The sequence below is a fragment of the Pithys albifrons genome, chromosome 2, assembly GCF_047495875.1.
Source record: "Pithys albifrons albifrons isolate INPA30051 chromosome 2, PitAlb_v1, whole genome shotgun sequence".
Classification (NCBI taxonomy): Eukaryota; Metazoa; Chordata; class Aves; order Passeriformes; family Thamnophilidae; genus Pithys; species Pithys albifrons.
Genome location: NC_092459.1, coordinates 108,422,798 through 108,450,161, shown reverse-complemented (window position 1 = coordinate 108,450,161; position 27,364 = coordinate 108,422,798). Strand labels below are relative to the sequence as shown.

The window sequence follows — 27,364 nt, the reverse complement described above, 5'->3', positions numbered from 1 at the left end:
GGAAGTTCAGTGTCCTAGTTCAGCAGGAGGGACCAGCTAACCCTGTGTGGGGGTGATCAAAGCTGTGTATTCTACCCCCTCTATTCATTCCCCAAGGACAATGGGCCATTAGCAGCAGCTGCCCAGGGAGCCATTATCACTTCACACCCAGCCTGAGGGGGGCGGAGCTGCTAATGGGCCATCAACAGCTCAATACCCCCTGGCTCCCAGAGTCAATCACCCATTGTGTGAGTCCCCGCCCAGGGGGAGGAACTGAGTGCTCCCTGAGGGTACATAAGTGGTGGGTAAGAAGACCTCGGGAACCTTCTCGTCGGATCCAGAGCAGCAGCAGGACCTCGACAGCAGGAGATCACCGCTCTCGCCCAGACCACAGCCCTCGCCTGCACCAACAGGTTTTTCTTTTCCTTTTGCTCTGGACTTGGGGGAGCCACAGGGGTCTCAGCACAAGGGCAAACAAACCCCCTTGGGTTTGTGCCCCAGGACACTGGGTTATACTGCTGGGGTATTGTGAGTTGAAAGCAATTTCCCTTGTGTGTCAGTGTTGTTATAATAATATTATTATTAAATTTTAGCTCTGACTTATAATCTCTCTCGTGGTGAGTTCATTTTCCCTTGCTGGTTCACCTTCAAACCAGCACATCTTTTGGCGCCCAACGTGGGGCACGAGAGAGAAGTCAGAACTACAATTTCATTTTGTGTGTTTGGGTACAGAAAATCCCTGACTACCATGTTGCTTGATGTATTCATGTGGATGGTGTATCTGGGCCTGTTCATATTTCGACACATGGGGAACCATGTGCCTGTTTTGATGCTCTCTTTAATACCAGGGAGAAGGATCAAAATTGCTTTATTAATATACTATATTTATGTTGTCATAACATCAGAAGCAATGAATTTCATTGTGAATGTATATTCAGTCTGGTCTGCCTGTCCTGGTTTGGGTTGTTACCTCTGGGGTCTCATTAAAAATAGCACCCAGACTGTGGGGAAAACAGGCGGAGATGGTTACTTCCACCTTTTCACCTCTGCTACAACAATCACTGAAAATATTGAGCTTCCTTTTGATGTTAGGGACAGCATAATCCTACTGTTAGTGCTGTTAGTGTTGCTTTGTCTCCTCTGTACTGTATACACCATGTTTAGGGTCAGAACTGGGCTCTCTAAGGAGACTTGCTGGAGGCCTGCCCTGGGAGCGGATGATGTTGAGTGGCACGGGAAGTGGGAAGATATGGGCCAGTATTTGGAGACCTTCTCTCCTCAAATGATCTGGAAATTCACCCCGGAACAACTGCAGGACCCTGCCAAAATGCTAAGCTATGTGAAAGGAAGATGCTCTGGTAGTCCCAGAGAGGTGCAGCTCACAGCAACCTGCTGGGCCCTGGCCACTGCCTACCGCACACTGCTTGGTGTGGTACAGCATCATCAGGAGGAGGAGAAAAGGAGCAAATCCACAAGCACCATGTCCACCCAGACCATGACTGAGCCAGAGAGGAAGAGAGATACATCAACTAGCGCCATGTCCACCCAGACCATGACTGAGCCAGAGAGGAAGAGAGATACATCAACTAGCGCCATGTCCACCCAGACCATGACTGAGCCAGAGAGGAAGAGAGATACATCAACTAGCGCCATGTCCACCCAGACCATGACTGAGCCAGAGAGGAAGAGAGATACATCAACTAGCGCCATGTCCACCCAGACCATGGAGGAGCCAGAAGGACAACAGAAACCGATAGCAGTTGCCCCTGTCCAGAAAAGAAAATCAAAGACCAAATCAGTTCGTATAGCGCATGACGAGGAAGAGTCAGGACCTTCATCTCAAGCAGAAGAAATGGAGCCAGAAATAATCACCCGGTCCCTATCCCTGGGAGAGCTGCGTGAGCTCCGGAGAGAGTTCACACGACAGGCAAATGAGTCCATCTTGACCTGGCTACTTCGAATCTGGGATGCTGCAGCCAATGATACCATTCTAGATGGGAGTGAGGCAAGGCAGCTGGGATCCCTGTCTCGAGATGTTGTCATTGATCAGGGCATTGGAAAGAGACAGGAAACTCTCAGCCTCTGGCGGCGACTGTTGTCAAGCGTGAGGGAGAGATATCTTTGTAAGGAGGACCTCCACGTACAGCAAGGACAGTGGAACACGATGGAACAAGGTATCCGGTGCTTAAGGGAATTAGCCGTACTGGAGATAATCTTTTCAGAGGATGAGAGATTCCCTAAAAGTCCAGATGGTGTCCAGTGCACATCCCAGATGTGGTTAAAATTTGCACGACTTGGGCCAGAAATGTATTCTCGCTACCTTGCAACATTGCAGTGGAGAGAGGGAGAAGACAAGGTGGGTGCACTGGTCAGCAAACTCAGGATTTATGAAGACACTGTCACTGCTCCATTACGAGCCCATGTCTCAGCTGTGGAAACAAAACTGGCTGAACTGGAAGAGAAGATTAAGGAAGGACTCTTCCATATCTCTCCAGAACAAACAAGAGTCTCCGCCATCAGAAGCAGGCGTCTTCCAGCTAAGGAGAAAGGGTACACTCCACGCGGCAATCTGTGGTTTTACCTCCATGAGCATGGAGAAGATATGAGAAAGTGGGATGGGAAACCCACCTCTTCCTTAGCAGCTCGGGTACGTGAATTGCAAAGAGGCACAACTAACACAGGGAATTCTTCAAGGTTGAAGGCTGCTCCGGTCTCTCGTGGGCAAGGCTCCAGACAGTATAGGAATGATGATGTTATGCCCGATCCTCTTGAAGGAACCTTCCGGTCATATTCACAGGGAGAGCGCAGTGAATACCATGACCAGAACTAGGGGGGCCCTGCCTCTAGCCAGGTAGAGGAGAGGGACAATCGGGTTTATTGGACTGTGTGGATTCGGTGGCCTGGCTCATCAGACCCACAGAAATACAAAGCTTTAGTGGACACTGGCGCACAATGCACGTTGATGCCATCAGGATACGTCGGGGCAGAATCCATCTCTATTTCTGGGGTAACAGGGGGATCCCAACAGCTGACTGTACTGGAAGCTGAAGTCAGCTTGACTGGCAAGGAATGGCATAGACACCCCATTGTGACTGGTCCAGAAGCCCCGTGTATCCTTGGCATAGACTACCTGAGGAATGGATATTTCAAAGACCCAAAGGGACTGCGTTGGGCCTTTGGCATAGCTGCTGTGGAGACAGAGGAAATCAGACAGCTGAGCACCTTGCCTGGCCTCTCAGAGGACCCTTCTGCTGTAGGACTGCTGAAAGTTGAAGAACAATTGGTACCGCTGGCCACAGCCACAGTGCACCGTCGGCAATACCGCACTGACCGAGACTCTGTGACCCCCATACACAAGATGATTCGTGAGCTGGAGAGCCAAGGGGTGGTCAGCAAGACTCACTCACCCTTTAATAGCCCCATATGGCCAGTACGAAAGTCCAGTGGAGAGTGGAGGCTGACGGTGGATTACCGTGGTCTCAATGAGGTCACACCCCCCCTGAGTGCCGCTGTGCCGGACATGCTGGAGCTTCAGTATGAGCTGGAGTCCAAGGCAGCCAAGTGGTATGCCACCATCGACATTGCCAATGCCTTTTTCTCCATTCCGTTGGCAGCAGAGTGCAGGCCGCAGTTCGCTTTCACCTGGAAGGGGGTGCAGTACACCTGGAATCGACTGCCCCAGGGGTGGAAACACAGTCCCACCATTTGCCATGGACTGATCCAGACTGCATTGGAAAAGGGTGAGGCTCCAGAACATCTACAGTACATCGATGACATCATTGTATGGGGGAACACAGCAGGGGAGGTTTTTGAGAAAGGAAAGAAGATAATCCGGATTCTCCTAAGAGCTGGTTTTGCCATTAAACGAAGTAAGGTCAAGGGACCTGCTCAGGAAATTCAGTTCCTAGGAGTGAAGTGGCAAGACGGGCGTCGTCAGATTCCAACAGAGGTGATCAACAAAATAGCAGCTATGTCCCCACCGACCAGCAAGAAGGAAACTCAGGCTTTCCTAGGCGCCGTGGGCTTTTGGAGGATGCATATCCCTGAGTACAGTCAGATTGTAAGCCCTCTCTACCTTGTGACACGGAAGAAAAATGATTTCCAGTGGGGCCCTGAACAACAACAAGCCTTTGAGCAGATTAAACAGGAGATTACCCATGCAGTAGCCCTTGGGCCAGTCAGGACAGGACAGGATGTGAAGAATGTGCTCTACACTGCAGCCGGGGAGAATGGCCCATCCTGGAGCCTCTGGCAGAAAGTACCTGGGGAGACTCGAGGACGACCGCTGGGATTCTGGAGTCGGGGATACAAAGGATCTGAGGCCAGCTACACCCCAACTGAGAAAGAGATCCTGGCAGCTTATGAAGGAGTTCGAGCTGCCTCAGAAGTGATTGGCACTGAGGCACAGCTCATCCTGGCACCCCGACTGCCAGTGTTGGGATGGATGTTCAAAGGAAAAGCTCCTTCTACCCATCACGCCACTGATGCCACATGGAGTAAGTGGATCGCTCTGATCACGCAGCGAACCCGGATAGGGAATCCTAATCGCCCTGGGATTTTGGAAATCATCACCAACTGGCCGGAAGGTGAGAGTTTCGGATTGTCCTCTGAAGAAGAAGAGGAGCAGGTGACACGAGCTGAGGAGGCCCCACCATATAACCAGCTACCAGAAGAGGAGAAGCGATATGCTCTCTTCACAGATGGCTCCTGCCGCATTGTAGGGACAAGCCGGAAATGGAAAGCAGCTGTATGGAGTCCTACACGTCGAGTTGCAGAAGCGACTGAAGGACAAGGTGGATCAAGTCAGGTTGCGGAGCTGAAAGCTGTTCAGCTGGCTTTGGATATCGCTGAACGAGAGAAGTGGCCAAGACTCTACCTTTACACTGACTCGTGGATGGTGGCCAATGCTCTGTGGGGATGGCTGGAGCGCTGGAGAAAGGCCGGCTGGCAGCGCAAAGGGAAACCCATCTGGGCGGCTGAGATGTGGCAGGACATCGCTGCCCGGGTAGAGAAGCTGAGTGTGAAGGTCCGTCACGTAGATGCTCATGTACCCAAGAGCCGGGCTAATGAGGAGCATCGTAACAACGAGCAGGTGGATCGAGCTGCCAAGATTGAAGTCTCTCAGGTAGATCTGGATTGGCAGCATAAAGGTGAATTGTTTCTAGCCCGATGGGCCCATGATGCCTCTGGTCATCAAGGCAGAGATGCGACATACAGATGGGCTCGTGACCGAGGGGTGGATCTAACCATGGACAGTGTCTCACAGGTTATCCACGACTGTGACACATGTGCTGCCATCAAGCAGGCCAAGCGGGTGAAGCCTCTATGGTATGGTGGACGGTGGTCGAAATACAGGTATGGGGAAGCCTGGCAAGTTGACTACATCACACTTCCCCAAACACGCCAAGGCAAGCGCTATGTGCTGACCATGGTAGAGGCAACCACTGGATGGCTGGAAACATACCCCGTATCTCACGCCACTGCCCGGAATACCATCCTGGGCCTTGAGAAACAAGTCCTGTGGAGACACGGCACCCCAGAGAGAATAGAGTCTGACAATGGCACCCACTTCAAGAACAGCCTCATAGACACCTGGGCCAGAGAGCACGGCATTGAGTGGGTGTATCATATCCCCTACCATGCTCCAGCTGCCGGGAAAGTTGAGCGATGTAATGGACTGCTGAAAACAACCTTGAAGGCGTTGGGTGGGGGAACTTTCAAACACTGGGAGCTGCATTTGGCAAAGGCCACCTGGTTGGTCAACACTCGGGGCTCCATCAATCGAGCTGGCCCTGCCCAATCAGAACTCTTGAATACTGTAGATGGAGATAAAGTCCCTGTGGTCCATATGAGAGGTATGTTAGGAAAGACTGTTTGGGTTAGTCCCACCTCAAACAAAGGCAAACCCATCCGAGGGATTGTCTTTGCTCAAGGACCTGGTTGCACTTGGTGGGTAATGCAAAAAGATGGAGAAACATGTTGTGTACCACAAGGGGACCTAATTTTGAGCGAGAAGAGTTTGTAATGTTTCATTGCATATATGTATATATATATGTATAGGTAAAAAGGGGATTAATTTGGGAATGACTAGATGGAGTAGAATAAGGGGTGGATAATGTCCTAGTTCAGCAGGAGGGACCAGCTAACCCTGTGTGGGGGTGATCAAAGCTGTGTATTCTACCCCCTCTATTCATTCCCCAAGGACAATGGGCCATTAGCAGCAGCTGCCCAGGGAGCCATTATCACTTCACACCCAGCCTGAGGGGGGCGGAGCTGCTAATGGGCCATCAACAGCTCAATACCCCCTGGCTCCCAGAGTCAATCACCCATTGTGTGAGTCCCCGCCCAGGGGGAGGAACTGAGTGCTCCCTGAGGGTACATAAGTGGTGGGTAAGAAGACCTCGGGAACCTTCTCGTCGGATCCAGAGCAGCAGCAGGACCTCGACAGCAGGAGATCACCGCTCTCGCCCAGACCACAGCCCTCGCCTGCACCAACAGGTTTTTCTTTTCCTTTTGCTCTGGACTTGGGGGAGCCACAGGGGTCTCAGCACAAGGGCAAACAAACCCCCTTGGGTTTGTGCCCCAGGACACTGGGTTATACTGCTGGGGTATTGTGAGTTGAAAGCAATTTCCCTTGTGTGTCAGTGTTGTTATAATAATATTATTATTAAATTTTAGCTCTGACTTATAATCTCTCTCGTGGTGAGTTCATTTTCCCTTGCTGGTTCACCTTCAAACCAGCACATTCAGTCATCACCATCACCTGATTGGTGATTAAGAGGAACATGATGCCATGTTTCCACACCAAGTTAGGGTAGAGGGGAGCTTCAGGAGGCTTTGGATAATGGGAGAAGATACAGGACAGTGTGTGCCATAACAGCATGGACAGTTATTCTCCAGCACTGCTAAAATAGTCATGAGCTTCTCACCCTCCCATAAGGTAGAAGAGGGTAGAGCCCACATGGAGTCTATGCCCTTTGCATCACTGGGCATAAGAGACAGCAAAACAATCTGATCCAGCCTGCTTTTAAAGAAATGACTCAGCCATTCAAATATACTAAAATATTAAACATTGTTTGTGTATTGAAGTACTTGAAAATTAAAAGATTTCCTCATGAGGACTGGGGAGTGTGAGCTCAAAGACAAAGTCAATCCTCCCATAAAGCTCCTCATGGGCACCTTCTGGGACATTTCATCCTGGTCGGTGCTGAGAATTCCCTTCAGGTGGGAGATCACTGGACAGAGCCCTCTCTTGGTGGCTGTGTTCCAGGTGATGTGACAGAGGGCTGGAACAGAAGGCTGGGAAGGTCTGCTGGTTCAAGTGCATCTCCTCCACTAGCAGTGAGACCAAAGGATTTCCTCCTGACAGCCAAACTGCCTTTCGTCCCCCAAAGACAAAATATAAAGCCACATTGTACCTGCAGCTGCCCATATCCAGAGGGAAACCACCTCTCCGTACCCAAGGGCAAGCCCGAGCTGGGTCCCATGCACAGCTTTCTTTACATGCTCCCCCTCAGGGAGCGCTAACATCCTCAGACTGCACTGCACAAGCCAAAATCTGCAAATGCATGGCGCTCTCTAGTGTTTTGGCTCTGCTCGGGAGAAACGCATCCCAAGGCGCTGACATCACTCCAGAGAGCACGGTACAAGCATCCAGGCAGAGGGATACCCAACGCCTGCTGTTCATCCGAAGGAATTTGCCAGCGTACCTGTTGGACTGGCCATTCTGGCGGATGCCACTCCAGTGTCTGGCTGTGGCCCCCACCAGCCGCGCGGTGCCTCCCAGGGAGTCGTTTAAACAAACCCAGGTCTTTAAGCCACATTCCTGATGGACAGCACTATTTCAGGAAAGTTTCTGATCCAGGATTAGGTCCCTGCAGAACCTAAGTGTGATCCTGTCAGCTCCCAGATCGGCTGTCAGCGATGGGTTGTAGTTTCGCGGTGCAAGCTCAGAGGAGAAATCCACATGGAGAAGCTGTGCCAGAGATGGCTCAAGGGAGGGCTGTGGCTACGGCATGAGTGGGGCAACAGTGGGCACAGGGCAGGCTGAAGGTTCCCTGGGCCCTGCAAGTACCATCAGCTGTGCAGAACAGCTTAATTCCCACCAAGCAGCATGGACAGGAGCATTCTCCATAGAAACACCAGTCCTTCCCATCACCACTTCACTGGGGGAGGAGATGAGGACAGAGCACATTTCTAGCTGTTGAAGGCAAGCACAATCCAAAAATGCAGCTGCTTTGATTTGCTCTAAAATGGCTTGCTAGTTCCTTTATTACTGATTTTCTACTCTGATACTATTCCTCTCTTTCTCCTGTGCTTCTCTGAGGCTGACAATTCATGACAGAAAACACAGCACATCCCACAGACTTGGAGCCTCAGGTCCAACTGTGTTTGCCAAGTGACAAGATCCATTTGGCAATCTGCTGCAGAACACAGGAGATTCCATGTTCTCTCCTTCTTTTTCTCTCTCTCCCCATTAATATACATTTCAAATTACATCAGCATCTAAAGAAGGAGACTCCTCTAGTGCCTAGGAGAACGTATTTCCTTCGAGCTTGCAACACTTTGCACCGTGTAATTGATTTGATGTGTGCCATGTTCCAGCGGGATAAACACCACCCCCTGGACTCCTGGCATTCCAGTGTCTCCAGCCTAAGCTCCTTGTTACATCGTGTTGGGAGTCCATCAAAGACACTGAGTAGTTTTGACATGGAGATAAATGCTCTTATCTTCAGCTTCCAACCTTGCTTCTCTGAATAACCACTCCTGACAGTTTTCACTGTTCAAGCTGCTCTTCAGTGAGGGACAGTAGTCAGGGGAAACCTTTTTAACCCACCTTATTTCAGCAAACTTCTCTGCTGGGAGAATAAGCCAGGCTTGTCATCAAACCAAGATTACTTTCACTGGGACACATCACCACAATTCACAAGGAACAAATTAAGGCTCCATCCAGGCAACACACTGAACAAACACACAGCTTAAGCTCACTGTTGCTTTATGGGCTTAGCATGTCCCAGATAGACATGCATCTCCAGATCCTCAAACACAACTGCAATACACCAGAAAACTATGCATTCAAAGTGTACAGTGCCGTCAAGAAACTTCCTTTCTTTACAGCAGGCAAATGCTAAAACACAAATTTTAAAGTATCTTTTAGGAGGTTGGTTGCAAGAACCAGAAGAAAACTTAGTTCTTCAAGTCATTCACCTCTTGCGGTAGCACACTGTCCCTTAGCTCAGCCTGTCATCCCAGAATATGGGAGTGAAAATCCTGCTTTGTACTTTCTCTCTCCTCTTGCTGGAAGACTGACTATAGACCACAAGCCTGATCATTAAGCCAGGACTCAGCTGGGGCCCAGGAAAAGCCCCACTGAGTTGAGTGGATTTAGGATTTTGCTCTCTGTTTCCCTATACAGGAATTAAATAAATACTCTCCTGCTAGAAAAGTGTCTGCCTGAGTTCAATGGGATCTTTAAAGTAAAAAGACAGGAAAGTTGCAATAATTTCCAGTGGTATCACAGAGGGTGAGTTTTAGGGCCAAAACAATATTTCAGGCACTGTGAATCCAGTTCATCTGTCTTTAATACATGGAACAGACATAGACAGGAAAATGAAAAAGATATAATAAAGAAAAAAATCAGGACAATAAATTGCCAGAAGAAATAATAAAAAATGCCTGAATTATATCAGAAGGGAGATGACTAGAGAAACAGTAGGTCTCTGATGGACCCAGCAAGCAGAGCAAGCAATCAAATAGGGAGGTTGTAACCAAGCCAAACAATGTCTTTGCAATCAATATTCACACTGGAGTATGATTGGGGTTAGAAAAAGGCAGAAAAAAATAGCTATTATGGAGGTTGCTGTCTACACTGACACACTACACAATATACAGGAATAAAATAGTAAGAGCAGCACTGGGAAAAAATCAAGATATCCTGTGGAATTGAATCAGCTAGACTGACAGCAGCTCTCTAAATGTACTAGCCAACAAAGTAACTGAACTCCTGACAAGAATATGGAATTCATCTTCAAACAGCTGTTTCTGCAGTGGGACCCAAATTATATCCACCCTTTAGGAGAAAGCCAAGATCACTGTGGGACAAGCCTGGCAATTGTAAAATGCCCAACTTAAGAAAAACACCTGAAAAAGTCAGGTAGTTTGAAATTAAACCCCCCCAGGCCAAATGCAGCTGCAATTTTATTTTTAATCAGTGAAGTTACTCTGAATTTCTAGTGGAGGAATCCAGTTTTGATACTGGCCAGAGCATTCTGTAAGAGTCTTTGAACTCTGGCAATGAAATGCTCATTTGCACAAATCAAAAAGCCTACACCTATATCCATTTCCTAGAGTGGTAAGAGGGAAGAGTTGCAAAGCTGTATAAAACAAACAATATTCTTGAATAATTTCTGCTAAAATTATCAGGCAGGAGATAAACTCTCTTTTACTGGACTGAGCTGAAAAGCCACCTAGACTTTGTACACACTTCTATTTCAGGATGAATTTTTTAACTCATCCCTTCTTTACCACACAAAATGCTAATCACAAAACAATCCTGTGTGGGGAAAACAGTGTTTTCTTATCCTGCACACTAACCACTAAACTGTATCACCGCAACAAGAGTGAAAACCCTTTGGATCCATTGGATACATTGACTATTAATGACTGAAGTGATGAAGAATGGACAGAAGTAGTAACCATAGCCAGGGACCAAAGGCTCATTCTGGCTCCAGCTGTATAAAGTACAACCTCTTACTGAGGAAGCTCAGCAATAAACTCAAAAACTGAGAAGCATATTGCAGATAACAGTTGAAAGAAACCAGTCAAATACCTGGTCCCACCAACCAAACTTCTCTCAGCAGGATCAGAATTTTACCTTAGAACAAACAGTTGCTCCTACTCAGGCTTTGAGTATGACAGATACATGACAAGGCACCTCCTGAAAGATATCTGGAAATAAAAGACAAGACATAGATATCTTACAGATGTTATAGTATATATATGTATCTATATATAGAATATATGTGTGTATTATATATATATATGTAATCTTAGTTTTACAAACATCCTAATGTGTCAGAAACCGTCAACTCTACATACTATTTGAGGAACTGTATTTTTATCCATTTAATAGTTGCAGAGACATTTCAGAAGGTGGAAGCACTATGAAAAGCCAGCTCTTTTAATGCATCTCTACATGGCAGCCCCAAAGCAGCTGGATGACTTGCCATTTTCCATATGCTGGGCCAACATTTGCCTGTGCAATGGAGTACTGCAGTTTCTAGAAACCAGTGTGTGAAATTAATCAGCCCAAATATCAGCCAACACCACAAATCAAACAGTGCTTAAATTTGATGCAAGTTCTGACTGAAAATTCAGGCATAGTCAGAAAAGGATATTTAAATTAGAATGTCTCCAAAGTCTCGGAGACTAGAAAGACACAAATAGACAAAATGGACAAGGGTGAAGGACAAAACCCAAGCAAAGAAATCTGATGAAAAATGCTACTTCAAGTAAACTCTACATCTTGACATCTTATTAATGTCAAAATGAGACAAGTTAAGCTCAAAGGGAGCAGGCTGAAGCCTTTGCTGCCACACAGTCTCTTGTGATCCTTATCCTTTATGCAACATTCCTACATTTCTCAGCCTAGACTGAGCAAACCTCTTAAGCACATGCTGGACCTACTCACACACAGAATCACAGAATCACAGACTATTCTGAGTTGGAAGGGACCCACAAGGATCATTGAGTCCAACTCTTAAGTCAATGGCCCACACAGGGGATTGAACCCATGATCTTGGCATTATTACAACCAAGTTTTAACCAACTAAGCTAGTCTCAGGGTAGTCAAACCACAACTGGACAGGAAACAACCTCTCATTCCATCAGGTGTTCACTGCAGAAGTGTGTAGTGAAGTTGTATAGCTTCTTTCATGTGAAAGGTTAAACCCTTCCTTACCCAAAAGAACCCAAACTGTATCTTTAATCCCCTCCTGCTGAGTGTCCAGTGCTGTCAGGACCCTGACTGCACACAGGACTTAAAATCAGGCTACACTAGTTGTCTGCTCTTAGTGAAAACAATCCAGCCCCAAGCTTTTTACCCATTGCACTGAAAACTGTAGCTGATGAGCTTTCTCTCCCAAATAATGTGGCATTCTAAAGCTTAGTTTAACTTAGCACTTGTCCTTCTCTCTGCTTTCAAAGGCATACAGGAAAAAAGTGCTCCAAGATATATTTACCAGTCGAAGTTCACTGTCATACAGTAAACATTGAGATAAGAATGGAAATAACAGAGGGACAGATTTTTCAGTTGATTGACTCCACCCTTTGCCAGGATGAGATTTTGGGACATACTGGCTGGAATAAAGCACTGTCAGTCCAGGTTCTGAGGCTGCCATTCTCCCTCCCAGAGGTGCAGAACACACCCTTGGTATATAAGGCAGTTTTAAAGCAGCTTTGTGTACCTCTGCCTAGGGCTGCCAGACCTAGGCCTCGATGCTCTTGCAATCTGGGGAAATCCCTGAGATCTTTTACACCATGTCTGCAGCCAACAGACACTCCTGCAAGCAAGGGCCATCAGGATTCAGGAATAACTCAGCACATCACCTTCTGCCATGACAGACTGACAAGAAGGGACCCTCTAGCAATATTTTTCAGTGGCTCTTTAATTAAAATCCCTTGGGGGAAGTCTGAAACTCACACTGGAAGTACCAACAGCTTGAAGACTAATTTGCAAACTCAAGCATCTAACCCCATGTGATGTTAAAGGCCCTCCATGTCTGACCAAGTGAGACTTTATGACTGCTTGAATTCACCTCCATGGTTCCTTGGTCTCACAGTTGGATTAAAAAAAATCACCTCCTTTATACTGTGACATGCTCAGAAATCCACTATGAGCACAGGAGCAAATACTGACTCATACTCACACTGTCCTCAAGTAGGAGCTTGCCTTCTTACAAACAAAGTCACCTGCAGTGACTACAAAGCAGTAACAAGTCTCCTAGGTAATGGTAGGTATATATGTGATACATGCCAGTGTGTTTTAGGAAACTGATGTAGATTTTGGAGATTAGAGGATAATAAAATGAGAAGAAATAATTCCTCATCTAATTGTCCAAAGGAAAAGATCTCTGAGAAAAAAATATGGATAGACTCCAGCCTTACAGGAATTTCCTTTCATTCTGCATTTGGCTTCAAATTCTTTCTTACTTCTTTACTCAGGCATATTTTCCCTCAGGGAAAATACATTACAGTTAGAACACTGCCCATGATTTCATAATATGTATTTATGAAGTTAATCATACTCGTGTCTCTCAGGGTGTCTGTTGCTCTGGTTTGGTAAATTCCTAATTATCCTTGCAGGACAGCAACATCAATCCTGAGCCCTAGTACAGTGGCATGTGCAAGGAAAGAATATGTTCTTTAGGCATGATCAGCAAGGGCTGTCTGATACCACAGTGGTACAGTGGAACTCTTCTTGTGTGTTCATCCCTAAATCTTTTCCTGTCTCTGCCTGTTAGATTTCCTCTCAAGGAAAGCAGGGGACACTTTCTGTGATAAGCATCTCGCATAAACAGACATTGACCAGTAGGATTTGTTTTACTTAGAGAAGAGCACATAAGGGAACATACAATACCAAATAAAAAGGTAGCTGCTGATGAAAGCAGCAGTTAAGTAGCTGCATGTGCATGAGGGACAGGAAGAGAAGTAAAGGAATAACTGAGAAAAAAAAATCCTGGCTTAGGCTAGATACTAGGTCTGCATTTCAAAATGACAAAGCAGAGCACCAGGAGGGGTTTGCCTGGGCAGGCTGAGTAGTCTCTGCCAGCTAGAGAGGTGTGATTTGGACATGGCTGGCCTGGCTTTGTGGCAGGAGGATAAAGTTCCTGCTCATGGGCCTTGATGATTTACATGTAGGACTTTAGGGAAGTCACAGATGTGCCAGCTAACATCAGACTAGACCAAGTGGATATTCATGAATTTTTACAAGCAAAAGCAACTAGATTAATAGAAATTAACAAATCATGTAGAAATTGGTCCACCTTCCATTTTAATTACTTCTTACAGACCATTATGGCAAAGTACATAATTTGTCACACTGTAACAAAGACCTGCAGAACCTCAGCACAGGTCTTCCCTCTCCACTGAACTGCTGCAACTCAGTAATCATACAGAGGCAAAAATCTGGTCCAAGCTGAGCTAATTCAAGTCAAAGAAGTAAGAAATCACAGTGCTGCAGCACTTCACAGCAGACTCCATTTTTTTCCCACACGTACCTTTGTTTGTCCTTCAAACATGTATAAACACAGCCCATATTTGTCTCTTGATATGGATGCTGCAGTTTAGAAACCACACTTTGCCTGCACAGCAAACTCAGGCCATTTCTAATTAGAGCTGCTGCACCAGCATTGTGTGTTTTAAAATACTGTTGTAATAAATCCTGCAGCTGCAAATTCAATATTTCAGAAAGGCAGGCATGACCTTGTAGACAGAGTCTGAGGGGGAAATTGGCTCTTAATTGAGTCCTGTAATAAAGTATTTCAGGGAGAGAGATGACAAGCAAGCAAGCTGGATTTGATCCTTCAACCCTGTCTCCTCCATCATGAATGGGAACAATGAGCAAGCAGGAAAGGGATTCCTTGATTTTAAGCAACATCTTTGTAGTAAGAATCCCTTCAGACTTTCTCCAGACTTAAGCACCACTTTATGGATTCTGGTTACACAAGAAACCCCATCTTCAAATGACAAATAGAAACTTTACATTTCAAAGACAGCAGAGTGGGGAGCTCAAATGCCCATTCATACTATGACAGTAACGAGTATCACAGCTGAGACTAAGGTACAATGGCATGAGTAAGCAACATGTACCACAAATAAGAAGGCCCTGTGTTAAACAATTGAAAATGTAATAAAAAAAGAATTAGGCACTCTTTGGTTCGGGGAGCCATTACACTCTTTCTTCTTACTACTTGAGAACTTGAGCCAAGTTTGCTTTGTCTGGAAACACAGCAAAGAGCCTAAAGCTAACAGATTATGGAAAAAAAATACAGAGCCAAATCCACACCCAACAGAGAGATATTGTGGGTCGCAGTGGTGTTGCACTAACGTCCCAAAAAGCATAACCCATGATGTCAGAAGCTGAAGGCCCTGAACCAGAAACTCTGCTGGTATGCCTTAATCTTAGGCTGTGAGACTTGTGGGACTTGCAGTCATTCTCACAATTCTCAGCTCTCACAAGTATGAAGTGTTGGCCTGGATACGAAGAACAGACAAAGGAAACACAGTGATGCTGACCTGCAAACACAGCTTTACATTCATATTTTACCTTTGCATTCAGCAAAGCTTCAAAGCAGAGGGAGAGGTTGTTCCTGCTTAGAAAGCCAAATTTAGACACCCAAAAGCGTATCAAAGAATCCAGATATCCAACCTCAATTTAGGGTGCTGCTGCCACCATTTAAGTTCCACAGAAATTGTCATATACTCACACTTTTGAAATTAAGCACTGATGTAAATGCCCAAATAGGAATTTAAAAGCTAAAAATAAAAACTTTAACTCTGAGCTTAGTTTCTTAACTAAACAACAGTCTTGTGACTTTTTTTCCTAAATGGTCCAATTACTAATGTTATCCTCCATCACTCACTCAGGGTCTGGGCCTGAGCTAATTGCAAAGGGTGTGCAAAACAGCTGTTATAGGGACCTGTCATCAGTATGCAATAGCAAAATAAATCCTGCCTTTGCATGGGTTTATGGTCCTGCTGACACACGTCACCTTGCAGGAGAATTTTGAAATACTGTGCCATCTTTGTAGTAAAAAGATAAAGCACTGGAACTGCCCATGACCCACCCAAGAAGCCTTTTGCCACAGTTAGACAGACTGTAGGTGAAGCATCTGGTGTGATGTCCAGGGAACACCAACAGCCCTACCAACTGGAGGAGCTCAGATCCCCAAAACAACCCCTGGGAGAGCTTAGATCTCTGTCAAGTGTCAAGTTTCCAAACATCTGTGCACCTTGATTTAGCAAAACAACTAGATTCTATCAGTAATTAGCAGAGGACAGACACATTCAGCAAAAACCTCTTCCCATGAATAGTCTTCTGGGGGAACCCCCCAGAGAGGTGAAGCCTCTCTAACCAGTTTGGATTGTACAGGTAAAATGTAGACAGCTAAAATTACTGCATGAAAGATCAGCTTGCCTATCTATGCAAAGATGAGACCAAGGCTGAAGCCACCAGACTCCCTGCCATAAAGACTCTCACACACACACGTCCTGCAAAGTGACTTCAGAACCAAAACAGGCTCCTCTGTGCACATCTATTCCAGCCCCACACCACACAAAACACTGTTTGCTGAGAATTTCTAAGAGCCCTCATCACTGTGTACCTCCTGAAAGAGAAAGTTTTAGGCCTGAGTAAGTCTCAAGTCCTGCCAGGACTTGCAGGTGTCACAACATCCTTAATTGAATAACAACATTGTGCTGACAAAACAAAAAAAAAAGGCACCCAGCCTATTTACAGTGTTACATCATGGCATTTACTGGTTATTACAGAGCCACCTTTTGAAAGGTGGGGCCTCTCTGCACTAGCCTGGCCCTTCAAGGGCCCATCAAGGATCTTTATAGAAGTGAGAACCTGGCTAAAAATCCATCCATTCTCAGGAACCTTCTCATGTACCACAAAAATCTTGAATACTTTTGCAACACAAAGAGTAGAACTTGTTTAATGGCCATGTCAGCGTGGGGACTTTCCTAACACACTTGACAAAACTACAAATCAACAAAGTAAAACAATCTAGGGAGTGGCTCTAACTAAATGCCAATTACAGCAAGAAGAAATTCAATCCATTGGAGCAAGTAACAGCCTTTCTGGTTTTTTTCCTGCCATCTTTATGCTTAAGACTAAAATAGCTAAGTCTCATGAGCAACAATTGTTTATCCCATAGGTGGGAAATGAACACCTGGGACTAGTACACAAGTGACATGCAGAAAAGACTGTCCTGGGGTATCACAAGCCAGAAGCACAGCTGTGAAATTACTCTAGCAGACACTGCCACAGCTAATAACATGATCCTTTCAATCACACACATCAAAAGAGTCTTGGTGGCATTTGTAATTTGTTAAAACTCCCAATCTGTCACTTTATTCTGAGGACATGAGGAGTAAGCAAGCCTGTACTCTGCTTGCCTGCACATACCTTGGCTCAACAGCATCTTTCACCTGTTTCACTCTGCTAAAACACCAGGCAGATAGTAGGGAACAAGCAAGGAGGAGAGTGAATTCTTTGGCTCACACACATAAAGGACCCCAGGAAAAACAGCCTTTGTAAGATCCACACCAGCATATTCAGAAATACAGCAGTTGTGATTCAGTTGCAAAGGAAAACCACTGGCACCATTTAAATGAACTCTGCGTTTCTAAAATGCCAATTGAAAGAAGCTGCTGATATTTAATTTTGATAAATATACTGCATCTGGTGCTTATGGCTTCGTGTTGTTGCCAGAGGGCCCCAGGATTTTTGGTCTGGGAGCCAGGCCAGTTTCTACCAACTTAGCTGGACTACTGTGGATACACAAAGATCCAATATTTCTCTGAGTTAAAGCTCTCAGGAAGATTTTTCAGAGACTTTTGTTTTATTTATAGCTAGCATGTGTGGAGACAATAAAACAGTCATTTAATATGCTGTGTTGTTTTGAGCCTATTTCTTCACAGTTTCAGTATCTTATTTTGAAGCACAGAGAACTGGAAATCTGGTTATTTCTACTTAAACATCCATATGTGGAAAGACACAAATTCAGTAATGAAGTGCCTTTCCATTATGAAAAGAAGAAGCCAAATGGAGTTTAGTCACAAAAGCTGGACATGTAACACTGTTTATGCAGATGGTCATTGCCACTGATACAGTCACTGAACTGTTGAGTGTTTTTCCTTCTCCCACTCCTTATGGCATGGATTTATATCCTTGTTACATAAAGCTCTAACCTGTCAATGGAGATGTCCCAGTGTTCTGATCCTTGAAGTTTTAAGGTTTTCTTCTGCTTCAAACTGGAATACGTGCTCTCCAACCCTGTTGACAGAAAATCAAAAGAATTCTGTTTATTAAATTGCCAAGGGGAAAAAAAAAGTATGTTGCAGTCTAAAAAACATTAAACAGAATTAGTTAAAACAAAGAGTATATCTTCAGAGAATATTTTAAGTGCCTGTGTAGACCAAAATATTAAACAAAAGTGCACACAACTTCATTTTGGGAGGATGTGCAAAACGCTTGGCCATCTGTTTAAAATGTAAGGCTGCCAAATATCACAGAGTCATACCTTGAGTTTGGAAATTGAGTTTACATGGCAAATCCATACATTTCTTGTGGTGTCTACATGCCACCAGCCTTTCCTTTACCTACTACTCAGTTTTACACTCCACTGACTACTAAGCTGGATTACTCCACAATTCTTAAATGAGCAGAGCCCAGTTTTGCAAAAGCATTGACAGCTGCAGAGCTCCTGGCAGGACACCTCACTATATGCTTGAAGGTCTTCAGAACTGAGGAACATAAGCCAAGCAGTGTTCGGGAGATCTGGGCCCCCACTCAAGGCCACTGGCACCAGGAAAAGGCAGTTCAGGGAAAATTTTTCCATCTTTCTTTCTGAAAAAGTAATCACTAGGAAAATCCTTAAAGGCTGAATTTTTACAGGCCACCAACTTATACTACAAAAACACCCTGAGACTTCCATGAATATCTGACTTAATCAAAACTCTGTTTCTTGTGTCTAAATAGCTGAGCATATGAGACGAGCATTTCCCAAATTTACAGAGTGGTTAGTCAGGTCAGGACCAAGGCAACAACAGTAAAACAAAATTTCAGGCAATCTCATTGGAAATCTTGCACAGATTCATCACCTTGCGACTGTCTATAGCAGAGACCTTTATGGTGACATCAGCTAAAATGTGCAAAAGTCACAGTTACGGTTTTTGTGCCCGACAGGAAATAATTTCCAGGATCTACTGGCAATTGGCAAAATAACAGATACAGACTCAACCTTTTAAAGTTCAGAAACCCATCTAACATTAATGCTGGTTTTCATACAGTTCTCTCAAATATCAAAGAGATCCTTAAACTCTTCTATTAATAATTAGGTAGTTCACCAGTTACCAAGTACCTACTCACAGATTTTTGTGACTGAAACTGCAGTGTATGTCCAGTGCCTGCCCAGCTCAGAGCTTTGAGGTCCTCACCTGGCCAGGACACAATACATGACTTGTATGTCCCTGACTGCAGCTTGGCATGGCTTTACCCCTCCACAAACAGGCTCATCAGCACAGTCACTGTGCTGATTATAGGGGAAGCCTCATAGTTTGAGAGAGTTAGGTGAAGAAAAGCTGAAAATACTTTAATTTTCTTCTTCTACTAAAATATTGGCTTGTAGAGCTGTCTTGCCAGCAAACCAAAGCTACCTAGCTCAAAGGTAAATGAGGTAGCACTGCTGAGCTGTGGTCACTGCTGCACAGACACACCTCGTATCACAAAAGCCACATCAGTGCTTTTCTTTTACCTGGTATTTTGATAAATTTTAAGGAGTATTTTTCATTGGATGACTTACCTGTCTGTTTATGTCCAGGACATGTTGAATTACATGCCTTTTTCTGCAGGTTTCAACACAAACTGCAAATAGCCGTTCACAAGGCTCAACTTTTCTTGTTCTGTCTTAGCTGCAAGATAGATATAACCCCCACCTGTGTTTAAAACTTTATTTTTCGAGGAGTAGCTACACAGCAAAGCCCATTGCCCTCCCTGCCTCTAAGGGGCACAGCATCCCTTGAAATCCTGGCATATGTTTAATTCCTTCTCCCTTTCAGTCTGCTGTCATTATTTAAAAAATATTTCCTTTTCATTTCTTCTGAAGGTTTTCAGTTGTTTTTTTTTCTTTTAAATGCAGAGTCCTGCTGTCATACCCATGTTTGGAGAGGTTCTTTGAAAACTATCTCTTGTCAATGCCACACCATTCATTAGCTCAAAGGCCAAATGGATTTCTCAGAACTCATGCTTGTTTAGCCATTTTTCTCTGTAGTTCCCCCAGTGGGACAGAATGAAATTAAATCTAAACTCGCCTTTAAATTATTTAGTCGAAGATAATTGAGTTTGGAAAGTCATACTGGAGAATGATCACCCAGGGAAGTAGCTAAACATGATTTGAGGAGGTGCAGGCAGGAGAAGTGAGTCAGTGTCTGGTCCAGTGGAAGATGTCCCTGCCCACGGCAAAGGGGCTGGAACACTGTGGTCTTTAAGGTCTCTGCCCACCAAACCATTCCATAATTCTATGTCATGTTAGGTACAGCAAAATCACAAATGCCGCTGGTTCCCACAGTTAAAGGCATGAGCTGCTCCTTCATTCTGGTCACGCAGGAAACAATTTCCTGCACGTTTAAGAATGGCGTCCTTTCTGCTCGGAAGGCACCAGGTGCTAAGGGAACTGAAAAGCCTGGCAAACAGATTACCTCATTTTTAAGGATACCTAACTTCCTAAACAAAGGAACATCCACATTGATAACTTCTTGTGCTTCCGCGAAGACCTCCTGTAAAGGGACAAAAAAAGGCCAGGTTGGAACGACTGTGTCAGTCTCACCGCAGCTTTTCATATTCAGAGTTAACACACACAGGTTTCCTTGAGGAAAAGGTGTCCTGTCTCAGTTATATCTGCACCTATCATTAAACGAGTCATTTATATTCACTTCGAATAGCAAGGCAGTGTTCACTCTTACTCCGCTCCCTCCTCTCTCTGGGGACATCGAGGACCGTCCCCGCCCCGGATTTATCCCGACAGAAGCAGAGCAGTTCTACCGCAGCTTTCCCCGGGGAAGCATTTCTGTCACCTTCCCAGAAAACCCACACCTTGCCCTCGCAGACCACAAGTGGGGGGAGGGGGGGTGAGGTGTGTCAAATCCCCTCTGACTGACTGGAAAGGAAGAAAAGCGCTGTCAGGACTGCGGGGCAGACGCTCGGGGCTGGCAGCGCCGGGCACGGGTACGGGCCCGCTGCTCCGTGGGGCTGGGCCGGGCCGGGCCCGGGGTGCGCTCCACAGCGCCGTGTCCGCGCCGGGACAGCTCCTGCTCCCGCCCCAGTGCTGGGCATGTCCCGCTCCGATCTGTTCCCGCACCAGCGCCAGGCACGTCCCGCTCCGCTCCCGCCCAAGTGCTGGGCATGACCCTCTCCGCTCCCGCCCCAGTGCCGGGACACCTCCTGCCCTGCTCCCGCCCCGGCGGCGAGACTGCTCCGCTCCCGCCCAAGGACTGGGCATGTACGGCTCCGCTCCCGCCCCAGCGCCGGGAATGCCCCGCCCCGATCCCGCCCCAGCGCCGGGAATGCCCCGCCCCGATCCCGCCCCAGCGCCGGGAATGCCCCGCCCCGATCCCGCCCCAGCGCCGGGAATGCCCCGCCCCGATCCCGACCCAGCGCCGGGAATGCTCGCCCCGCTCCCGCCCCGCCCCGCTCCCCGCCCCCTGCCATGGCGCTGCCGGGGCCGCTGAGGCGTGGGCTCGGCTCCTTCAGCCGCGCCGTGTTCACCGACGCCCCCCGGCCCGGCCCGGGTCCCCGCGCAGGTACCGCGCGGCGGGGAGGAGGAGGAGGACGATGAGGAGGAGGAGGATGGCGATGGGAGAGCGGGGCGGCGAAGCGGAGGGGCCGCTCCCCGGGCCCTGCCGCGCTCCAGGCCCGGCGCCGGTCGCATAGGGGCGGTTTTCCGGTCGGATCTCGCTGGAATTGTGTGGTGGTGACCGGCAGCTGCTCCCATCGTACTGCCGGAGAAATGACAGGCCAGCTCGCCCCTTTCCCTTTTCTCGCTCGGAAGCGGGAGTAGCCATGGAAATAATACAGTACGGCTGTATTAGTTGCAGCTGATAAATCCGTTCCAAGCTGATCTAATTAATCAAAAAGTCATTAGCTCAGTGGGTCAGAGCTTGGTAGTGTTAATGCCAAGGTGATCCCCATACAGTCCATTAACTTAAGAGCTGGTCTCGCTTATCCTTGTGGGTTCCGTTCAGCTCACAATATTCAGTGATTTTTCTTTGTGTAGTTACACGGCTAACATTTACTAGTTTCTTCATTTCATTTATCAAACAACACTCTAGGAATAGCTTCTATCTTTACTCATTTCTTTTCCATTTCCTATTGTGAAAACTCCTTTGTGAATATCCGGCCCACTGAAAACAATTGTAAATGTACCATTAAATTCTTGGACATTTAGATTTCAAAAATTAAGTTTTACATATATATCTTAGCGAGTTGCTTTAGCAACTGGCCATTGTAATACTGTCCATTAATTTCAGCAATCCCAGAAAATAAGCTTAAATTCAGTTTAGGGATGGAAAAATTAATGGGAATTGGCTTATGTTGCTAAATATTGATTCAAAACACAGTTTTGGAACTTGCACAGAAGTTACAAATAGCAATGCCATGTCAGTGAAACATTTACCATACCTAAATATTGTCATCACGGCTGAAATAGAGCTCTTGACCTCTCTGCTTTTAAGTAATATGGCCATGAATAATACATTTTTATCCAATACATATAGGGAAGAAACATAGTTACTTGTAATTATGGTAATGGGGTTTACTGAAAGATAAAACAGCCTTCTCAAATTGTATCTTGGTGACCACTGAAGTCGTTTTGGTGTTCAAGGGATTCCTTCACTAGAACAGCTGGGACAATTTTAGGTAAATGGTGAAACTGTTTTTGAGGTACCTGTAAGATTTTAATTCCTTGACAGAGTGTATTGGTTGTCTTGTACCTTCCATTTAGTACAGCAAATCCTTGCTCCTCGTACACTACCCTTGAGGTCAGTCCAAGTTCTATTCCCAAATCCTCCCCACTTCCTACGTGGTGGAGTATTTACCACGACTACTTCTGCACCTGGCATAGACTGTGCCAGGCTGCACGAGGCTGGACAGAAATGCCAGACTGAGGTGGAGCAGAGACAGGTATGAGAGTGGTTGGAAGATCTGAAAAGAGAGGGCAGTGTCAGAAGTGAGGCAGTGTGACTGTTCAGACAAACTTTCAGTCACTGTGACAGGCAAGGGCACAGGCTTTGAGTACAAATCTCACAGTGAATCTTTTCCAAACTTGATCAGGTAGTACCAAGTGAGTATGTGCCTGCAGACTTCATTTGGGAAGCAAAGGGGACACAATATCAATTTACTAGAACATGGCAATAAAACTCCACCATTAAAAATTAATGATTCCCTTAGAATGCCCTTTAAAATTTTTTCTTAAGTCTGATCTTGTATGCCTGTTATAAAATAATAAACACAGAATTTACTGCCTGCATGTTAAGAGCTTCATGTTTGCTTTTCTCTGTATTGCATTGTGTGAATGCATTTTGTTCCCTACAGGTTTAAAAGGATAAGTTTTATTTTGACACATATTTCAAATTTTTAGCTCTTAAGAACTAAGTAGATCACTGTCTTCCATCCAAATGTCTATTTAAATAAAAGATTGAAAATGAAGAATGGGCTCTATCAGTAAGTCCTTACTCATCTACAAAATAATGATAATCCAATATATGCTCTTTTAAACTTTTAGCCACTCTCTTAGGACCTGCAATGAAATAACCACTAATTCTCTCTGCAGTGTGAGTACACAGCTAAGCCTCAGTCAGAGGTCATGGACTGAGCCTTAAGCTACCAGATAATCAACAACTGGACACTTAACTTGAATATATGACTAAGTGATAAAAATTCTTTGTCCAATGAACCAAGAGGTGCATTCGATTCCAGGACATGGTGTAATTCCAGATAGGATAAGATTTCCTGTGGATAAATAAAATTATTTTCCCTAACATTTGACTGGGAAGAGTCTTAATGCCCTGCATGAAGCTAAGGTGGAGCAGTATCCTTCTGTCATATTTATGGAAGGGATGTATGGAACAAACCAGGAGTGATAAAGTCTTCTTTCTCTCTACAGAAAATGAAATAGTTTCCAGTTTGCCACTGCAGATGTCCCTTTATTTCAATGTTTATTTTTTCCCTTGTTGGTGGCTCAGCACAGTTTTCGTGCTCTATCTGAAGGTGAGTCTGAAAGAAAGGGTTGGTTTGCAAATATTACATCAAACACCTCCTAGTATGAAATGTAACTCACTGGAGTTAGAGACTATTACATTTATTTGGGAATTCCCTGAAACTGGAGGTTCAGGAGTGTTTAAATGTCATACAACACTGTCAGCTTACAGGAGCTTACACTATCTTCATTTAATCACAAACAGCACAGCAGAAACTTTTACTCTCTTCTTTCCCTCTAGTATGCAGTCTTGTCAGATTACTACAAGATCATCCTGGTCACCATCATGATCCTGGTCTCCCTGATTGAGGTCATTCGACTCTACTTGGGATACATGGGCAACCTACAGGAGAAAGTATGTTACCTAATGTACATATTAATTTCTGCAGGATTGCTTTTTGGAGTTTAACATTAACTGGTAGACATTTTGTGTAAGAGATTTAAGTTGAGGAGATGTTTATTTCTCTTAAGTTGCAGTCTGCATCTTCTATTCCCTTGGCATCAGCTTACACTTAATTTTGTGAATGCCAAGAAGTTTTCCCTCTGAAGAGAGCCCTCTCACTCCCTAAAACTGTTTTGTCAGAAAATATAAGTATGCCTAAAAACACAGTATATGAAAATATGTTTCCACCTCACTGCCTTTTCACATTATGTGCATTCATTTGAAAAAGTTTTTAAAAAGAAATGTTTTTTCTTCACAAGATTTTGGATTTTTTCATCTCCAGCTGTCAGGTCTTTAATAGGTGATGTCTCCTGTTACAGGTCCCTGAGCTGGCTGGGTTTTGGCTCCTGAGTCTCCTCCTACAGTTGCCCATAATTCTCTTCTTGCTATTTAATGAAGGTGTGAAAATCCAGCCGCTGGAGCGAGCAGTGCACATTGTCTTTGCCTTTTTCCTCGCCTTCCAAGTCATCGCAGCCTTTGTAACTCTGAAAAGAATGGTGAACAAACTGGCAACTCACTTCCGCCTTGGGGAATTCCACCGCTTGGAGGAACACCCTGTGCCTGGATTTTTCAGCCTGGATAAAGAGGAGAGAGCAGTTCCCATGGCTGGAAGGGGCCCGGGTGCTGGCTGGAGATCACACACTGGGCGCCTGAGAAGTTAACAGAGGTGGCCTAATGCTGCTGCTGCAGCTCTTGTTTCCCCTTTGGTGGGTCATTCTTTACCTTCCTACATCAGAGGCATTAAAAATACATCTTAAGAGCCAACATTAAATCTCAAAGCTCTAGTGGAGCTCTACTCTGCAAGAAAAATCAAAGCCAATTACATAAGTGGCTTGAGTGGACTATTTGTGAACTGTTACTGACTGGATTTGGTGAGTTTTACATTTTACAATGATGTGGTATTTTGTAAAACACAGAAGCCTTTTTCCTTATCATTTGCACAGAATTCTTTTGTTTACAATAAATCTTTTAAGCACATTTTTATCTGTGTTGACACCACTTTTGTCTACCTTCTTGCAGATACGTTGCACATATTTAATATCTGGTACCTCAGTTAAGAAAAAAAACAAAACCAACCCAAAACCAAACCTAAAACAAAAACCCCAAAAGATCCTGAGGCTCAGAAAGAACAAGGATAAGATAGTGAGCAAAGACTACAATGTCAGAGATGGTCTTCCAGACAGTTCCAGCACCTAGGAATTCCTTACTGCTATATGAGGGATATAATTTCAAAAGTATTAATTCCCCAGAATTCTTAAGCTTATTTTCTTTGGCTCAGCTACAGTTTTAAATACCAAGTCAGAGTGGTGCAGTTTCTCAAACAGAGCAGTAACAAAATTACAGTCATTAGAAAAATTGGTTTATGTCACTGAAAGGCAGAGCCCATTTCTCTCAAGCAAGGGCATATACCAAGGTTCTCTTGTTCCTCTTATATTAAATTCTAGACCATCTTCTCCAGTTTCGGTAGTGGCTAAAAGTTCACATTTTCTGTTGAGGAGTGATGGAGGTCAAAAGTTAAAATAAATTTTTCATCTCAATCCTCTGAGTCCTTTCAGCTGGGTAAGAGTTGTCAGTTTGGAGAGCTGGCACAAGCATCCAGGCTGTTCAAAGGATTGTAAAGAGGAGTCTAACATGAAAAAGGCACATTATGCTTAAAGCTGTTGAATATTTAGAGCTTTAGAACCCTTAGTGAAAAGAAGGCGTTTGCTTTGTTTTATACCAGAATGGTTAATTTTCCTTTCAATCCATGAGTGAATGGTATAATTAATTATCCTGAGTTTCCTTCTTCGTTCTGTTATTATAAAGCATATATTATTAGAGCACACACTGCTTTGTTTGTAATCAAACTACTGTCTTGGATTGCCTCTTGCACAGAAAAAGAGCATTTCTGTAAGAGTCACCAGGAATGTCTTTTAACAGTTAGTATAAAACATTTAAAGCCCTGTAATTAGAACTTGAGAGACAGGGAGGTTTAATCAGAAGTTACATAATTTCAAAAATACTTTTACAGCATTAGAAACTCCTTGTCAAAACATTCTTAGCTGATGCAAGGGCAACATTGCACATGTTTTTAATGTCAACCACAGTTAGACTATTAGAGAGTGCCCAGGTCTGGGCTGAAGGGAGGTTTTTAAGACCAGGTACATGAAATACAGCATAAAGCTGAAAAAATCAACCATACCCCAATGCTGGCAAAAAGGAACTGCCCTCCAGGCCAAGGCCATGAGGTATGATTCAAAATCCTTGCCTTTAGTGATAAGGAAATGATGCACTTGGAAGATCAAATTGCCATGCAAGACAACTATCAGGAGCCAAAGACACAGGGACACACACCCCTTTGGGGATGGAGGGGAAGAGGGAGCCCTTCTATGAAGCAATGCAGGAAATTGAATTAAGGAAAACACTGTTAAGAGTTGCCCGGAAATGGTTAAGGCAGAAAGCAGCCTGTGATGTAAATCTTCAGCAGAATGTTTGTTAAGCACAAGACCTCTGCATTCTCTCTGCCCAGGCTTCCTAACAGACCTGCTAGTTTATTTTTAATTTCACCATTACCACCATAACTTCCAGCACCTAAAACTCACATTCAGGCCCTACAGCTGCAGTTGTAACATGAATTTCCTCAGAGACAAGAAAATTACAGTAGTGCTCAGGAAAACAACAAATGGAGGATTGCACAGAAACTTAAGTTTCCAAATTTCACAAGAACTGGTGAGACACCAAGCAAGCAGAAAAATACTCGTTTATAGTAGTCAGATTTCAGACACCTAAATGCAAACTTCATAACTTTTAATAAGTTGGGGGGTGGTGGGAAGAGAATTAAGGGAAATACATCAGGAGAAACACTATAGAAGGTGTAAATCAGAAAATAAACAAGAACTTTTTAGCATCAAGAACAAAGCAGCAA

At 45.0% G+C, this 27,364-nt stretch overlaps 1 protein-coding gene and 1 long non-coding RNA gene across 6 annotated transcripts in view; one reads left to right on the top strand and one right to left on the bottom strand.

Annotated features, from left to right (window-relative positions):
• The window catches only part of LOC139668485 (uncharacterized), a 34,317-nt gene extending 13,049 nt beyond the window's left edge, over positions 1-21,268 (bottom strand). Inside the window, exons 1-5 of one of the 3 annotated variants that reach the window (XR_011697069.1) lie at positions 21,195-21,268; positions 20,464-20,541; positions 19,569-19,677; positions 17,956-18,040; positions 10,853-10,926 (exon numbers count right to left, since the gene is read on the bottom strand). This is a non-coding gene — a long non-coding RNA (uncharacterized lncRNA). The other 2 variants (XR_011697070.1, XR_011697068.1) reach the window with 2 other exon arrangements.
• A 185-nt stretch (positions 21,269-21,453) lies between these two features.
• On the top strand, positions 21,454-25,440 carry TMEM17 (transmembrane protein 17). Of its 3 annotated transcripts, none has more exons than XM_071548086.1 (4): positions 21,454-21,564; positions 23,925-24,028; positions 24,259-24,372; positions 24,780-25,440. In XM_071548086.1, the coding sequence occupies exons 1-4, from the start codon at positions 21,471-21,473 to the stop codon at positions 25,119-25,121; spliced, it is 654 nt and encodes a 217-aa protein (XP_071404187.1). In that variant the 5' UTR covers positions 21,454-21,470; the 3' UTR covers positions 25,122-25,440. The 3 variants fall into 3 exon arrangements, with proteins under 3 accessions (XP_071404187.1, XP_071404188.1, XP_071404186.1); XM_071548087.1 differs by lacking the exon at positions 21,454-21,564 and adding an exon at positions 21,575-22,678; XM_071548085.1 differs by lacking the exon at positions 21,454-21,564 and having other exon boundaries at positions 22,692-24,028.
• Positions 25,441-27,364: the final 1,924 nt, after the last annotated feature.

Excerpts from the sequence above, each read along its gene's own strand:
- TMEM17 (XM_071548085.1), top strand. The coding sequence starts at position 23,822 with ATGCCCTGCATGAAGCTAAGGTGGAGCAGTATCCTTCTGTCATATTTA. Across the intron at positions 24,029-24,258 it reads TTTTCGTGCTCTATCTGAAG|TATGCAGTCTTGTCAGATTA; the intron begins GTGAGTCTGAAA and ends CTTTCCCTCTAG. Across the intron at positions 24,373-24,779 it reads TGGGCAACCTACAGGAGAAA|GTCCCTGAGCTGGCTGGGTT; the intron begins GTATGTTACCTA and ends CTCCTGTTACAG.